Below are 17,895 nucleotides of genomic sequence, written 5' to 3'. Positions count from 1 at the left end.
CATTCCAGAGACAGAATCAGAGGCAGAAGGTAGGACACAATGATAAGAGAGGACATGGCTTTCTTGAAACCATGTTTACCAAAATACCACCTTACTTGGAGACTGTCCTATGTCATGCTTTCCAGGAAACCTTGAGTTGGAAGGGGTAGGGAGAGTGACTGGACACTTTACACGGGAGTTTTCCCATCAAAAGAGCTGAAAGACCTCCAGGGCTCAGGGCTGTGAGGAAGCATTTAGGGTCAGGAAGGCCCTGTCGGTGTCTATTCCCTCTGCTATGTTTTCACTGGTTTCCAGCAAGAGGATTATGGTTGCTCACAATGTGTTCCAAGACTCCAGACCCCTTACAACCCTCTTTTGAAATAATTGAGGCTAAAACTCCAAATCCAGGGCAGTTTAATTCTCAGTACATCTGCCTGGCAAATGTATCTGTACGTAGCTCTTCCTTACTGTGATTTGTGAGCAGGTCAAATGCAGTTTTGGATCTGAACCAGACAGCAATGTGTCACTACTGTCAAGCCAGGCTTCAGAAGATGGACCTGTCTTTCCCAGGAGCCCCCTCACAGAAACCATGGCATCTTGGCCTGCAGTGAGAATGGTCTTGCTTGCCACACACTGACAGCACAAATCGTAAAAAAAAAAAAGACAAGCTGGTAGTTGTAGTTAAATTGCCTGGGTTAATAGTATGACCTCTTTATAAACACATTTTTATTTGAAGTGACAGACTAGAAACCAAATATGCCAGTGGGTAAATCCTTTTTTTAGAATAGTTGAATAAGGTACACATTAGCACCAATAATCCATTGTCACTCTTATGATATGTCTTCAGAAGTGAGACCAGTCTTCTGTTCCATCCTCAAAGGCCCTGAATATTCTTTTAGCTTGGTTTTTTGTTTGTTTTTAAACAAGGCATATGGTGGTTGCCATATTCTTTAATGCTAGTTGACTTTATGCATGAGCTCTGCTATGAGAAGCTCTGCTATGCTGCGGGGAGCAGTGCTCCAAAGGCATTTTAAACAGTTGTATCACCCTCAATTACATGTGATTAAATATTTTCCCTGAGCTAGTTGTAACTTAATAGTTTCAATGAGCTGTCTCAGGCAAGCGTGTGAGGGCCCAGTGGAATTTAATCAAGTACTTCAGGCCCCATACATCGCTCCTTTAGATGGGAGCTGCCAGTTCGAAAAAATAGAGCTGAGGTTGTGGCCTGTGCCCAGCTTCTGAGTAAATCGTTCCTGCTGGCCAGACGTGGGTTTTAACTCCCAGGATCCCATGCTATGTTAATGTCTGAGGGAAAGAGAGCAGTCAGGGCACTTTTAGGTGACAGAGATGAGGGTATGTTTGTTAGTCAAAAAAAACCTTAGTGTATATCCAGTGGAAAATGATCAAGGTCTTAAAATCAAGTTTTGTATGTAAAGGAACAGAGAAAATTTAGCTGGGAGGGACGTCAGACATCATCTCATTCAAGCTCTCATCTCATTCAACGTCCTTCATTGTGCAGATGACATTCAAAGAAGTTAGATAAGTCAATGGACCTCATGGAGCTCGTTCGTGGCAGTGTAGAAACTAGAATCGGATGTCTGACTCCCATGCCCCAGTACTCCTTGTCCAATGCCAGCCCCAGCGTCTTTCCATTCTATCACAGCTATGAGATGACGGTTCTTTTGAAGCATAAACAGGATGAATGCATACAGGGCTTAGCCTAGAGCCTGGCAAAGAGAGGAAGCCATTATGTGTTCACTCCATTTCTCCCCAGTAGGTCTCCTACCGTAACAACCAATAAGGAAGGATAAGACTGTAGCTAGAATTGATCATGGTCTTTAAGTAGATGTCCTCTGTGCTTTTTCAGAATGTTGGATTAGAACACATGAGAACAACATAAGTTTATGTTTCATCAAAACGTAAGAAAAAATGTGAAAAAAAACCCTTTCTAATGAATATAATTGTCCAGCAATATAAAAAGCTGTGCTCAGAGCTGAGTTTCTCATCACAAGCTGTATTCAAGAGCGCCAGGTGGCAATCAATCCATGATTCCCTCCAGAATTCTCTTAATGAATTTAAGCTATGATTAAATTACTTCTAAGAGTCTTTAATTTTCAGGCAATGAGGGTGAGCGAAAGGATGTAGCCGCTGCAATGTTTAGGGAGATTAATCTAATAGCAACAAATGCAGAAGCAGAAATGCTAATGGGAAGCTGGCTAGGGGCTGTAACGGTTTGAACTGTCAACAGAAAATAAATGCTGGATCAACCACAAAAGGTTCAGAGTTCAATCTGCATTTATTTCACCTCTCCTCTCATAAAACTGATTACATAATGAGTCACAAGGCTCCTGAGAATTCTACTCATGGCCATGCTTTTAAAGTTCCCCGTAATTAGTGCATCTGCCAGTCCCAGTAACCACCCAGCAGGAAGACAAGGGCACTAAACTGATGGAGATGCTGGGAAGGGGATGCATGATGAGTCAGAAACAGACTGTGTTTGTTCAGCTAAGCTTGCATGCCTCTCTTCTCTCCTTAGGTTATGTTGACATCGGACTGATTCCAAAAGGAGCCAGGGACATACGGGTAATGGAGGTTGAGGGAGCTGGAAACTTTCTGGCCATCAGGAGTGAAGACCCTGAAAAATATTACCTCAATGGAGGATTTATTATCCAGTGGAATGGGAACTACAAGCTGGCAGGGACCGTCTTTCAATATGACAGGAAAGGAGACCTGGAGAAACTGATGGCCACAGGTCCCACCAATGAGTCAGTGTGGATCCAGGTAATGCAGAAGCAAAGGAAACTGCTGACGTGTGCACTACTTAGGATCTTTCTAATTTTCTTTACCAAGGTGTTTGCTAGGGGATATTCATTAAGAATCCTTAGGGGCTTCCCCTGGTGGCGCAGTGGTTGAGAGTCCGCCTGCCGATGCAGGGGACACAGGTTCGTGCCCCAGTCCGGGAAGATCCCACATGCCGCGGAGCGGCTGGTCCCGTGAGCCACAATTACCGAGCCTAGGCATCCGGAGCCTGTGCTCTGCAACGGGAGAGGCCACAACACTGAGAGGCCCGTGTACCACAAAAAAAAAAAAACAATCCTTAAACCTTCTCTTAGCAAGGAACAGGGAGGGAAGTGAGATATTAGTTTATGCTGCTAATCCTTTATTGCCTAAAATTGGCAAAACCCTTGTGATGAAATGCCACGGGCCCTAAAATCATCTGTTGAATTTAGTTTCCAGTATAGTTGGCAGGCTATTTATTTCAGAGTGTGTGTTCCTCAGGTATAAAAGGGATGCTACCAGTCTATGTCAGCCTGGCATGAGTTTCCAAACAGCTTTCCAGCAGTGGTGATGAACTGACATGGTTCTTTCACATGTTATCATGTGGTTGTCCTCAGGCAAAAGGTTTGACTTCGTGAAACTCCTGGAGAAGAGAGGGGTAAAGACGTACCATGTGCTCTTCAAAGGCACAAGTGATTTGTCTTTCATACTAGCAAAGAGCTGTAGAAAAGGAGCGGGGTAATTATAGCAGCAGAGCAAGGCAGGTTGGGGCTGATGGATGGCCCAAGACAGTCACATCTAACTATAATTCAGAAGTTAGAAGGAAGTCATTTCAGAGCCAGAGATCAGAGCATTCACAGAAGCTGGAGGTCAATGCTTGACAGCTATGATCCGTAAATGTCAGGAGACCTTACATCTTATAGGCCCGCCCCGTGGAGCAACCAGTCTACCACCTCTAAGTGTGAGATTAATCCATGTCAAACATGTGGTAAGTAGATTGCCTGCATGAGAGGGAAGTGAGGGGAGGGTCCCAAATTCTGTCTCCAATTTTATGCCTTGGCTAAAACCCATGACCATTTTAATCCCAGAACTATATGCTTTCAAGAAAACTAATCAGCCTGAGAGCTAGAGAAGGGCACCATAAAGCAACAACAACGGCAACAAAAGTTACTGTTTACTGAGTGCTAGCTATATGCCAACACCGATCTAATCATATCTAGTCACATTACTTTCGTTTGTTTAACCCTTAAAAGCACCCTATTAGTCATGCTGTGATTATCCTCACTTTGTAGATGGGGAAAGTAAGGCACAAAGAGATTAAGTAACTTACCCATAACCACAAAGTTAGCACATACGCAAGGGCACAAGGTGACCTACCAGCCTATTGTTGGAAAGGGCACTCTGGTCATTCCCTCAGAGTAATTCCCGTATGATTAGGCCTCCCATGAATACCCATGAGAATTCAGTCAAGAAATAATAGAATAGGAGCAGATTAACTATAGACATATGTAGACATGCAGGTGGAAGTATTTATGTAATGGTATGTATTCCAGTGCACACCTCCATGACTATTTTAAGATGATAGACATTGTACAGCATTTTTATATGACTGTGGTTTGCGGTATAAAGTCACAACAGAGTTTGACATGACCCCGCTCTTGTCCTTTAGCTTTTATTCCAGGTGACTAACCCAGGCATCAAGTATGAGTACACAATCCGGAAAGATGGCCTTGACAATGACGTGGAAAAGCTGGTGTATTTCTGGCAGTATGGCCGCTGGACAGAGTGCAGTGTAACGTGTGGGACGGGTGAGAACAGCTCCTCTCTCTTTGAATCCACGTCAGTTTCAGAATAGGCCATGGAGGAAGTTTAAGCCAGCAGTTCGCACTCTCGCCCCTAGGTCTGCAGGGTTCCACAAAGATGGCCCAGGGGCCTCAATAGGGAGTAAATGTGTTGGTCATGGTCTAAAGAAAGAGGCACTTTTTCTTTTATCAGGTTTCCATACTGTCCTTCATGAAAGGTTTTGTTTGCAGAAAGGGTTACATGTCTTTTTTTAAAAAGCAGACCAGAGGGGCTTCCCTGGTGGCGCAGTGGTTGAGAGTCCGCCTGCCGATGCAGGGGACGCAGGTTCGTGCCCCGGTCTGGGAGGATCCCACGTGCCGCGGAGCGGCTGGGCCCGTGAGCCATGGCCGCTGAGCCTGCGCGTCCGGAGCCTGTGCTCCGCAACGGGAGAGGCCACAACAGTGAGAGGCCTGTGTACTGCAAAAAAAAAAAAAAAAAAAAAAAAGCAGACCAGAAAGGTTTATAACTTCTCTGGTTGAGGACCTAAGGACCACAAAAGTCAAACCACCCACCATAGGTATCCTTTAAATCATGGCCAAATCCAGACCATAACTGTCTCTCTTAATTCCTAGCCCAGTGTTCTTCTGTCTCCAATTTACCAGTTTTTCATAGCTACAAGAAAAACAGTTTTCTCTCATAAATCAAGCATTGGAGAGCTTCCTTTGCTGTCAAGTGTGTCAGGATGGGACAAGTTCTGCTATGGTAACAAAGAAAACAAAATCTTAAGAACACAATGAAGGTTTATTTTTAACCCAGTCTAAATCTGGCACAGATTAGATGGCCTTGCTTCCTCTTGTAGCTGAGACATCTGAAACTGCCCCACAGGGGAAGGGAGAAATTGAAGAGGCAGACTGGCCCTTAACAACGGCCTGGGCCTGGAGTGACGCAAACCACTTCTGCTCACGTTTCATTCGTTGGCCTCAGCCCTGTGGGCACAATCCAGCTGCAGAGAGAGGCTGGGAACTGTAAAGGAGTATGTGTTTGTAGAGTGCGGACTCTTGTGGCCGCAGTGCTAGATGAACATTTCTGGGGCCTCTGGGGGCAGGGGTCGGGGCTGTTCTGGTACTTGCGGCTCTTCACTCATTTGGGGGCTTTAATAGTAGACTCAGCCTCTCTTTCTCCTTTTGGATCCTGTCCAAGTCTGTTCGGGAACTTTCTGCTTCTATTGTTACTGCTGCTTATAAAACTAGGACAAATATTGGCTGAAGTACCAGAATCAGCAATGTAGCAGAGGGAATCAAAGTGATGGAGAGAAGGGGTCAGGAGAGCACAGCCTCCACCTCCCTGGCTTCCCTCTCGTGTACTTTGCTCCATTTGTTCACTTGCTCCTTCCACCCGCCCACCCCCACCCCCCAGGAAGTAGTCGTGGAAAGAGATCCAGGGACAGACATTGAGTCGTGGCCCATCAGCCTTGTGAACAACTTTCGTATTACTGATTTCTTTCTTTCCCTCCTTCAGTATAGAAAACCAACCCCTCCCTTTTAGAAATCACAGGAATCCTATGTTCATTTCAAAATGTGTGACATCTTGAAAATCCTGAACCTCTGGAAATCTGTCTAGGTCAAATCTGACAGCAGCCGTAAAGGGCATCAGTAAGAGTCAGCCCTGCTCTTCCCACTGCTGCCCAGGAGGGCTGGGATTTTTTGCTGAGAAGCAAAAGCAATTTAAGCAGAAAATAAGTAGGTGAAAAATATTTCCCTGAGGAGAAGTTGGGAGGAAAATGAGGTCATCAGGACTGTAGTTCACAAATACTTTTACGATTTTGCATCCCTTTTGTTCTCTTTTTTGCAGTGATGTACAGGTTTAAGCTTTAAGTTTAAATCATTTATTCCAGGACACCACGGAGAGAAACTCAGCCAGTCCTGCCTGAGCAGGGCCTTCTCAGAGAAACACGAGATTATCCACCCCACACCCCCTTCTATTTCAGCATGGGCCGGACCCTTTGCATTGCTTGTGTAGTATTTCAGAGCGTGGGAAATACAATATAAATGGCTGATTTGTGCAGTGGTCATAAAGATATATTCGTATTTAGCAAGGAGATGAAACAGCCCTACCAAACAGCAGGCGTTTGGCTTTGATACAGCCTGATCCTTCAGGAGCATCTCTGCCTGACTTGGGCAAATGTCACTCTGGTTATTAAACCTTAACAGACGCTATCGTAGTGCCCATGTGCCTACCTGAATTTCAGCCATGCTATCTGAGTGGCAGTGAGCTCTCTTAATTCTGGGAGAGAAGGATGGCAGCGTATCTACCTTCACGCTCTCAGACATAGAGAATGAAATGCTAATATTCACATAAGGCACTCACTGCTAAATATAAAGATGGAAGACTGCCCGAAACACTGAATCATTCAATGATGTATTTTTATTTCCTTTAAGTTAAAACTTTCTATATTATAAAACTAAGTTAAATATGTTACTGAAAAATTAAAGTCACCACTCTAACATACATGCACTTCGGTACTTTGCTTTATTGCCTTTCAATATTATTTTCTCTCATCATAGATGTATATAGTTGTGTGCATATGGATGTATTTATGTACATATACACATGTTTTCACTTAACGTCATAACGTGGGTACCATTCCATGTGTTATTCAGTCTCCATAGCTATCATTTTTGTGGATACGTTATATTTCACTGGCAAGACAAAACAAAATTCCCTTAGCCGGTTCCTTATTGATCATCATCGTCTGATGAGCATCTTTGGGCCCATGTAAAGAATGATCTCATTAAATTTTAATTTGTAGATGGAATTTCTAGGTTCAAAAAGTAACATACTTATACCAAATGTTAAGAAACTTATTACCACATTGATTCCCATCAATTGATTCCCATTGATTCCCAAGGTTACAAACAGGTAGTAGCAATCATTTTATTTTATTTTACTTTATTTTATTTTGTTATCGTGTTATTCTAGTTTTACACTTTTTCATGGGAAAATATTACAAAGGCCCCAGCAAAAAGGAGAATGCAATAACAAATTCCTGTAAATCAACCACTCAACTTTATCAGATCTTATTATGTCATGTTTGTTTCAATCTTCATTTTTAAAGAGTAAGAAGTTGCACAAATACACTTGAAGAGCACTGCCTAACTCCACTCCCTTTCCTTTTCCCCCGGAGTTAACTAGGGTCAATGTTTTATTTCCATGTGGGAGAAACACTAGAAGGGAAGGAAAAGAGATAGAAGATCTTGGCAGTGGTCTAGGGAAGTAATAATAGTGGCTTGAACTAAAGCTAAGGTGGTACAGATGGAAAAACCATGAAAATGTGGACATATTTAGGAGCTGTACTAGACTGAACTTAATGGTTGATTCCATTTATCTTTTGATAGAGAGTGGTTTGTGCATGAGGAAGGGTTGAAGGGTGACCCCCAGTGTTCTCCTTCGCATAACTGGCTAAATGGTAGTGTCACTCACTGAAACAGGGAACATGTGACAAGAAACAGATCCCAAGAGGAGTTTATGATTATATGAGTTCAATTAAAGTGCCTATGAGATTTCCAGGTGAAAATGCCCAAAGGCAGTAAGTAACATGCTTATTTTAAAAAGTAGGTCAGTAGACAGTAGGCACTGTCCTAACAAACTTATTTTATCCAGAGTGAACTGTTGTAATTATTTCGTTGTCTTTCTTGGTATTATATTTCTTTATAGATTTTGGAATAGTAATTTACAGGCCTGATTTGAGTGTGATTTCCTTTTAGTTTCTTTTATTTTTCTCTTTCCTGTCCCTTTCCTCCCTTTTTCTCTCTGTGTGCACCCACTCTTTCTAGTTTTTGCAGTTTTTTCCTGACCGCACTGTGGGACCTCATTTCAGGACAGGACTTGCTAAGGTGGTTCAAAATTGCCTCTCCTAGTGACATTGAAAATACGTTAGGAATTATCACAGAGCCAGTCTGGCAGATGGGCTGAGTACTCGCATGAGAAGCTGAGTCCTTACTTTGCAAACTTCCTAGGCCTGAAAGTCATCAAGAGTTAAGGCTCTAAGAAGTTTGTGGTGATGGTGGTCTCCTTCCCATCTCAGGCGGAGCAGTTAAAGCCCTCGTATTTCACGGGGGCTGCGCACATGGCCACCACCCACCACAGCTTCTGGCTGAGAGCCCAGCAAACCCTTCACCTAAGTCCTGCTCACCCTTTTGCCAGGATGTTTACCTACATTTAAGCATTGTGACATTTTGGTCTTCCCTTTTTATATAGTTATAATTTAATATCTTTTATAATTTATATTTTACATATAATTTACATTGTGCATTTGGAGCAAAGAGCTGCTTAAGTATAAATTCAAGAAGATGGGGCTTCCCTGGTGGCGCAGTGGTTGAGAGTCCGCCTGCCAATGCAGGGGACATGGGTTTGTGCCCCGGTCTGGGAAGATCCCACATGCCGCAGAGCAGCTGGGCCTGTGAGCCATGGCTGCTGAGCCTGCGCTCTGCAACAGGAGAGGCCACAGCAGTGAGAGGCCCGCGTACGGCAAAAAAAAAAAAAAAAAAAAAGATGTAATCAGTCATTGGCTTCTTATCTGGATGAAGGCTTTTGGAGGAGAACCAAAACAACGAGTTCCAAGGGGAAGATGAAGCTCTGCCTCCGCTGGCTCAGTCCTGACCCTGCCCAGGAAGAAGGGCCCGTTGGGGCTTTGCCTGTGCCCGTCCACCCAAGGCTGTCACACGTCTCTAAGTCAACAGCCCTCCCCTTCCCAACCAGGCAGCTTGTGTTTACAATCAGCTTCTTCTAGCAACTCTGTATCTGTTTGCTTCAAGAGAATATTTTGCCTCCACATATGCACCCCTTCTCCTTTTTTAAAGCATGGATTTAAATGAAGATGCCTCCAGGAACGAGGACAAAATGAGTATATTTACAGAAGAATCCAAAAAATACAATTTGAGGGAAAATGCAATAATTTTTGATGAGATGGGTGAAGGACAAGAAGCGAGTTATGTCAATTATTGTAGACACAATTTTGTGATTAAATCTGGAAAAAAGGCAGCCTGTTCTTTCTGCTTTTATTTTATTAACAGCTGAGGTAGTTAAAGTTATTTAAAATAAAATAAAATTTGTGATTCAAAAAAAATTCACCAAGATGTTATTTCCTTAGTTTGACTATTTAAACATTTTTATCATCTTTGTTCAAGAGCAGAAATCCATATGAAAAATTGGCAAGAGTATTTTATAAATTTAGCTAACTGTCATCAAAGCCAGCCCACTTATTTTCCACAGCCCACTTTTCCAAGGTAAAGAGGACCCAGAGTATACCAGCAACAGGCCTCTCTCTCCACTAGTGTTCGTTCTTCTGTCCTCTCCACCATATTTGCTTTCACTCCTGCCTTATCTGTGGGGCATGACTCTGGGAGAATTTAGGACTAGCTGTCCCTTGGGAAAGGTTGGAAGGGAATGGAATAGCAAGTGCTACCATTCATTACAAGAGGCTTGTTGAAGAAAATTTACCCTGGTCACCCATCCAAAGATCAACCATGAAAGTGCAACCAATGGATTATCTGTGGAGGAACAGCTGCAGAAATGGCTTGACACAGATGCTGGTCTCAATAGGAAGCTTCAGGACTCCTTATTAAACAAAAAAAATATTTTGGCAAAACCTCAAGATCACTTTCCTAAAAATGTAAAAGCCATAGTTTTGCCCCATGGCAACCCTAGTACTGCAGGAATCTGTCAGTTGTAATATATTCTAACCAGAATTCCCATGTGTCTTATAAAACTTACAGCAATGGCACTACTGTCAGACTGTCATCACTTCTGAATGTGACCTTTGCCAGTTGTGTGCTCTGTTGTCTCCTCTGTGCTGTGTTTTTGGTCTAGAAGCACAACAATGGCTTGCACAAAAGGGAGAACATTTTCTCCTGCCCCACCCTGGACGTCACCCTGCTTGGCTGAATTCTCTTTGGAGCGTAGTCATTGTTCCTTTGTTTAAGGAACGTCACATTCTGATAGGAAAAGGCAAATACTGAAAACTCCACTGACATATATACACTAACATGTATAAAATAGATAACGAATGAGAACCTGCTGTATAGCACAGGGAACTCCACTTCGCTGTACACTAGAAACTAACACAATTATGTAATAACAACTATACCCCAATTAAATGAAAAAAGAAAACTCCAAAGACCATGCGAAGCTCCTGGAGATTGCTTGAACTGTTCTAAGCTGCCCTAGAAACTAGATCATGTTCATTAGAAATAAATACATGTAGAACAGATACTTACATCACTGAAACTAGTTCTTACAGAGTCTGACAGTATTCCTAGTAAGGCTCAAAATAATCACGTGCATTTGAGATATGTCCACATATCCTTGCTAAAGCGTGAAAATAACAAATAAGGGCACATATTTCACTCTGATCCTGATGGGTGACCATATAGTGATGTTTAGAGGACAGAGAATCAGAGTCAGATACTTCCTTGACTTTTTAAAATTGCGCTCGGCGCTAATCCGTCTGACTTTGTCCTCTGTAACTGTCAGGTAGGATCAACCAAGTCCAGATATTGATCTCTAAAAATATCTGGAGGATTTTTTTTTTTTTTTTCAGAATGCGGGCCTCTCACTGTTGTGGCCTCTCCCGTTGCGGAGCACAGGCTCCGGACATGCAGGCTCAGCGGACATAGCTCCGGGCCCAGCCACTCTGCAGCATGTGGGATCTTCCCGGACTGGGGCACGAACCTGCGTCCCCTGCATCGGCAGGCGGACTCTCAACCACTGTGTCACCAGGGAAGCCCTGGAGAATTTTTTTAATATGTAGGACTTAATAAAAATAGTAGGATTTATTGAGATGCATTTAAACATATGCTGTGGAATGAGGATTATATAGTTTACCACATGCATAAATATATAAAATAAGCTACGAGTGATACACAGTGGAGACCTGAAAACCTTCCAGTTGTACTTCATTAATGAACTAATGGAAACTCTTAGCCCAGAGTAGCTAATCTGCTTTTTTTAGTGATTGCCCTAGAGTTTGCAATATGTTTGCAGCTAATCCAATCCACTTTCAGATAACACTGTACCACTTCAGTGTTATGAGTACTTTATAATAACAAAATTATAGGCAGTATGAGTACCTTATAATAACAAAATAATCCTGGTTCCTGCCTCTCGTCCCTTGTATCATTTCTGTGATTCATTTCATTTCTATATGTGTACCTAAGCACATATACATATATATCATATATACATAAGCATCATAATCAAAATAATTGAATACATTATTGGTATTATTATTTTGAACAAACTGTTTTCTGTTAGATCAACTCAGAATAGGAAAAAGGAAAGTTTTTATTTAACCTTCATTTATTGCTTCTTTAGTGTTTTTCCTTTCTTTATATAGATCCAAGTTTCTGATTTTTAATATTTTCCTTTTTTCTAAAGAATTTCTTTTAACATTTCTTTCCTGCAGGTCTATTGGCAATGAATTCCTTCAGTTTTTGTTTGTTTGAGAAATTATTTCTCCTTCACTTTTGAATGGTAATTTCACAGGTGTGGAATTCTAAGTTGGTGGGGTTTTTTCTCTCAACACTTTAAATATTTCACTCTGCTCTCTTCTTGCTTGCGTGAGTTCTGAGAAGTCGCATGCAGTTCTTTCTTTGTGCCTCTGTAGGTAAGGTGTTTTTTCCCTCTGGCTTCTTTCAGGACTTTTTCTTTGTCTTTGATTTTCTGTGATTTGAAAGTGATATGCCTAGGTGTAGTTTTTTGGGGTTTTGGGGGGCGTTTATCATGCTTGCTGTTTTGGAGTATCCTGGATCCACAGTTTGGTATCTGATATTAAGGTGCCAAAATTCAGGTTCCTGTGGTAGTCAGCTTATGAGTCTATACTCTGGAAAGTTGGGAAGTTCTGACTCCCTCTATTCACTCGTCTGTCTCTCCAGTCTTGGGAGCAGCAGTTTGCCCTGTGCCCTTTCCTCTCTCATATCCAAGAAGCATTGTTGATTTTTCAGTCTGTTCATCTATTTACTTGTCATTACAACAGAGTGGCAACTTCCAAGTTCCTTACATGTGGAACCTTTAACCGGAATTCTTTCCAAGGTGGCTAATCTAATATTCTCTTATTCTACTGGTCGTCTTAGTCCCTTCCCATCTCATTTTTATCACATGCAGCCAGCAAAGATTAGTCCCTCCCCTGTTTCCAGGGCCTTAGTTTTGTTCTCTAATAGTGCACTTGCTGGGGATTTCTCAGTTGGTTTCTCTGAAGGCTTGCTTTGCTCAACGTACCCTGCAAAATGTTGAATGTTTCCTTTTCTTGTTAACCCTGTGAGTTTTGTGAGATGTTGCAGGCCTCTGACTTTCTTTAAGTGTGTGCTTTGCCTGATTTGTATACAATGGCTGCAGAAGAGGAGTTATAAGCAGGAAAGAATACTTCTTGATCGTGGTAAATTTTGAAAATGGTTCCTACCTGGTTCCATTAAGCATTCTTCAAGCACCAGCGATGCTCCTGTTTGAGCATTTCTTACGTATTTCTTATATAATTTCTTTCTGACCATGACAGTCAATGTATGTAATCAATTCATTGGGATTTCAGGGAGGAAAAAACTATCGGCTTTGAGTCTTACCAATGTGGTGAGAAGTATGGGTTTCAGCAATGGCTAAGAGAATCAATGTGTTTGAGCTCTTGCAGTGATGGGACTCAAGTTCTTCTTGACTGAGCCTTCATTATGAAGGATAGATCTGAACTCATGGATCAAGGAAATCAGAGATGAAGGGGGTCAAAGAGCCAGAAAATACAAAGTAAATATTTAATGGGAACTGAAATTGAAAGTTGGTAGATTTAGGATGGACTTGTCAACAAGATATATGGTTATACCTTTCCTACCCTTGCCATCTTCTATGAAGTTACATGTTATTTCTGTATATTGTAAGGGATTTGTGGTGGTGCCCTCTATTGAGTCATAGAATTTTTATCATCTCACATTATTAAAATCAATGTTATATCCAATTTTAGGAGAATTATAGATTATGTCCTAGTGTAAAATTTAACTTATACTGCTTAACTTGTACTCAAGTGGTTATGAAAAGAGATCTTGGTATTTGTCAGTATTTTAAAAACCATGTATACAGTACTTTGAATCTCTTTCAGGTGATGTGATTAAATATTCAGTGCTTGAGTACCTTTGATCTTAAATTTTGATATAGTAGGAAATATTACATTTTCTGCCGTAGGTGGTTACAATAAGTTGTCTTTACTTGCTTTCTCTATACCCTTCCTAACTTGAATTTTTGAGCGAGGAAAATCTTATATGAACTAAATTAACCATATAACAGGCTCCCTTTATTTTACAATCTCAGTATTGAATTGAGACTATGATGAGCTATGTAACTGTTTTATTTCGTTTTGGTTTTGGACATAAGAAACTTTATTGCTCTTATATCAAGGTATAATTTCCACTTGAGATGATCAGGTTCAGGGGTATATGAAGATAATTCTTTTTTTTAACATCTTTATTGGAGTATAATTGCTTTACAATGGTGTGTTAGTCTCTGCTTTATAACAAATTGAATCAGCTATACATATACATATACATATATCCCCATATCTCCTCCCTCTTGCGTCTCCCTCCCTCCCTCCCTATGCCACCCCTCTGGGGGTCACAAAGCACCGAGCTGATCTCCCTGTGCTATGCGGCTGCTTCCCACTAGCTATTTATTTTACATTTGGTAGTATATATAAATTCATGCCACTCTCTCACTTCATCCCAACTTACCCTTCCCCCTCCCTGTCTCCTCAACTCCATTCTCTACGTCTGCGTCTTTATTCCTGTCATGGCTCTAGGACCATTTTTTTTTTAGATTCCATATATATGTGTTAGCATACAATATTTATTTTTCTCTTTCTGACTTACTTCACTCTGTATGACAGTCTCTAGGTCCATCCACCTCACTACAAATAACTCAGTTTCATTTCTTTTTATGGCTGAGTAATATTCCATTGTATATATGTGCCACATCTTCTTTATCCATTCATCTGCCGATGGACACTTAGGTTGCTTCCATGTCCTGGCTATTGTAAATAGAGCAGCAGTGAACATTGTGGTACATGACTCTTTTTGAATTATGGTTTTCTCAGGGTATATGCCCAGTAGTGGGATTGCTGGGTCATATGGTAGTTCTATTTTTAGTTTCTTAAGGAACCGCCATAGTGTTCTCTATAGTGGCTGTATCAATATACATTCCCACCAGCAGTGCAAGAGGATTCCCTTTGCTCCACACCCTCTCCAGCATTTATTGTTTGTAGATTTTCCAGTGATGGCCATTCTGACTGGTGTGAGGTGGTACCTCATTGTAGTTTTGACTTCCATTTCTCTAATAATTAGTGATGTTGAGCATCCTTTCATGTGTTTGTTGGCAATCTGTATATCTTCTTTGGAGAAATGTCTGTTTTGGTCTTCTGCCCATTTTTGGATTGGGTTGTTTGTTTTCTTGATATTGAGCTGCATGAGCTGCTTGTAAATTTTGGAAGTTAATCCTTTGTCAGTTGCTACATTTGCAAATATTTTCTCCCATTCTGAGGGCTGTCTTTTCGTCTTGTTTATGGTTTCCTTTGCTGTGCAAAAGCTTTGGAGTTTCATTAGGTCCCATTTGTTTATTTTTGTTTTTATTTCCATTTCTCTAGGAGGTGAGTCAAAAAGGAACTTGCTGTGATTTATGTCATAGAGTGTTCTGCCTATGTTTTCCTCTAAGAGTTTTATAGTGTCTGGCCTTCATTCAGGTCTTTAATCCATTTAGAGTTTATTTTTGTGTATGGTGTTAGGGAGTGTTCTAATTCCATTCTTTTATATGTAGCTGTCCAGTTTTCGCAGCACCACTTATTGAAGAGGCTGTCTTTTCTCCATTGTATATTCTTGCCTCCTTTATAAAAAATATGGTGACCATATAGCGTGCGTTTATGTCTGGGCTTTCTATCCTGTTCCATTGATCTATATTTCTGTTTTTGGGCCAGTACCCTACTATCTTCATTACTGTAGCTTTGTAGTATAGTCTGAAGTCCGGGAGCCTGATTTCTGCAGCTTAGTTTTTCTTTCTCAAGATTGCTTTGCTATTCGGGGTCTTTTGTGTCTCCATATAAATTGTGAAATTTTTTGTTCTAGTTCTCTGAAAAATGTCATTGGTCATTTGATAGGGATTGCATTGAATCCATAGATTGCTTTGGATAGTATAGTCATTTTCACAATGTTGATTCTTCCAATCCAAGAACATGGTATATCTCTCCATCTGTTTGTATCATCTTTAATTTCTTTCATCAGTGTCTAATAGTTTTCTGCATACAGGTCTTTTGTCTCCTTAGGTAGGTTTATTCCTAAGTATTTTATTCCTTTTGTTGCAATGGTAAATGGGAGTGTTTCCTTAATTTCTCTTTCAGATTTTTCATCAGCAGTGTATAGGGATGCAAGAGATTTCTGTGAATTAATTTTTGTCTCCTGCTACTTTACCAAATTCATTGATTAACTCTAGTAGTTTTCTGGTAGCATCTTTACGATTCTTTTTTTTTTTTTTTTTGGCGGTACGCAGGCCTCTCACTGCTGTGGCTTCTCCCGTTACGAGCACAGGCTCCAGACGCGCAGGCTCAGTGGCCATGGCTCACGGGCCCAGCCGCTCCGTGGCATGTGGGATCTTCCCGGACCGGGGCACGAACCCGCGTCCCCTGCATCAGCACGCGGACTCTCAACTACAGTGCCACCAGGGAAGCCCAGGATTCTATATGTATAGCATCATGTCATCTGCAAACAGTGACAGCTTTATTTCTTCTTTTCCAATTTGGATTCCTTTTATTTCTTTTTCTTCTCTGACTGCTGTGGCTAAAACTTCCAAAGTTATGTTGAATAATAGTGGTGAGAGTGGACAACCTTGTCTTGTTCCTGATCTTAGAGGAAATAGGTTCATTTTTTCACCATTGAGAACGATGTTGGCTATGGGTTTGTCGTACATGGCCTTTATTGTGTTGAGGTAAGTTCCCTCTATGCCTACTTTCTGGAGGGTATTTAACATAAATGGGTGTTGAATTTTGTCGAAAGCTTTTTCTGCATCTATTGAGATGATCATATGGTTTTTCTCCTTCAATTTGTTAACATGGTGTATCACATTGATTGATTTTCGTATATTGAAGAATCCTTGCATTCCTGGGATAAACCCCACTTGATCATGGTGTATGATCCTTTTAATGTGCTGTTGGATTCTGTTTGCTGGTATTTTATTGAGGATTTTTGCATTTATGTTCATCAGAGATATTGGCCTGTAGTTTTCTTTCTTGTGATATCTTTGTTTGGTTTTGGTATCATGGTGATGGTGGCCTCGTAGAATGAGTTTGGGAGTGTTCCTCCCTCTGCTATATTTTGGATGAGTTTGAGAAGGATGGGTGTTAACTCTTCTCTAAATGTTTGATAGAATTCGCCTGTGAAGCCATCTGGTCCTGGGCTTTTGTTTGTTGGAAGATTTTTAATCACAGTTTCAATTTCAGTGCTTGTGATTGGTCTGTTTATATATTCTGTTTCTTCCTGGTTCAGTCTTGGAAGGTTGTGCTTTTCTAAGTATTTGTCCATTTCTTCCAGGTTGTCCATTTTATTGGCATATAGTTGTTTGTAGTAATCTCTCATGATCCTTTCTATTTCTGCAGTGTCAGTTGTTACTTCTCCTTTTTCATTTCTAATTCTATTGATTTGAGTCTTCTCCCTTTTTTTCTTGATGAGTCTAGCTAATGGTTTATCAATTTTGTTTATCTTCTCAAAGGACCAGCTTTTAGTTTTATTGGTCTTTGCTATTGTTTCCTTCATTTCTTTTCCATTTATTTCTGATCTGATCTTTATGATTTCTTTCCTTCTGGTAACTTTGGGGGTTTTTTTGTTCTTCTTTCTCTAATTGCTCTAGGTGTAAGGTTAGGTTGTTTATTTGAGATGTTTCTTGTTTCTTAAGGTAGGATTGTATTGCTATAAACTTCCCTCTTAGAACTGCTTTTGCTGCATCCCATAGGTTTTGGGTCACCACGTTTTCATTTTCATTTGTTTCTAGGTATATTTTGTTTTCCTCTTTGATTTCTTCAGTGATCTCTTGGTTATTAAGTAATGTGTTGTTTAGCCTCCATGTGTTTGTATTTTTTACAGGTTTTTTCCTGTAATTGATATCTAGTCTCATAGCATTGTGGTCAGAAAAGATACCTGATACAATTTCAGTTTTCTTAAATTTACCAAGGCTTGATTTCTGAACAAAGATATGATCTATCCTGGAGAATGTTCCATGAGCACTTGAGAAAAATGTGTATTCTGTTGTTTTTGGGTGGAATGTCCTATAAATATCAATTAAGTCCAT

General features: G+C 40.9%; 1 protein-coding gene across 1 annotated transcript in view; it reads left to right on the top strand.

Annotated features, from left to right (window-relative positions):
* ADAMTS12 (ADAM metallopeptidase with thrombospondin type 1 motif 12) overlaps positions 1–17,895 on the top strand; it is a 374,445-nt gene that overhangs the window by 265,502 nt on the left and 91,048 nt on the right. The window contains exons 15-16 of the mRNA XM_033852779.2: positions 2,516–2,760; positions 4,427–4,565. Of these exons, the coding sequence (XP_033708670.1) occupies positions 2,516–2,760; positions 4,427–4,565 (384 nt within the window). The remainder of the gene's footprint in view (positions 1–2,515; positions 2,761–4,426; positions 4,566–17,895) is intronic.

Source organism: Tursiops truncatus, chromosome 3, assembly GCF_011762595.2.
Source record: "Tursiops truncatus isolate mTurTru1 chromosome 3, mTurTru1.mat.Y, whole genome shotgun sequence".
Classification (NCBI taxonomy): domain Eukaryota; kingdom Metazoa; phylum Chordata; class Mammalia; order Artiodactyla; family Delphinidae; genus Tursiops; species Tursiops truncatus.
This window is presented reverse-complemented; position numbering and strand designations above follow the sequence as displayed.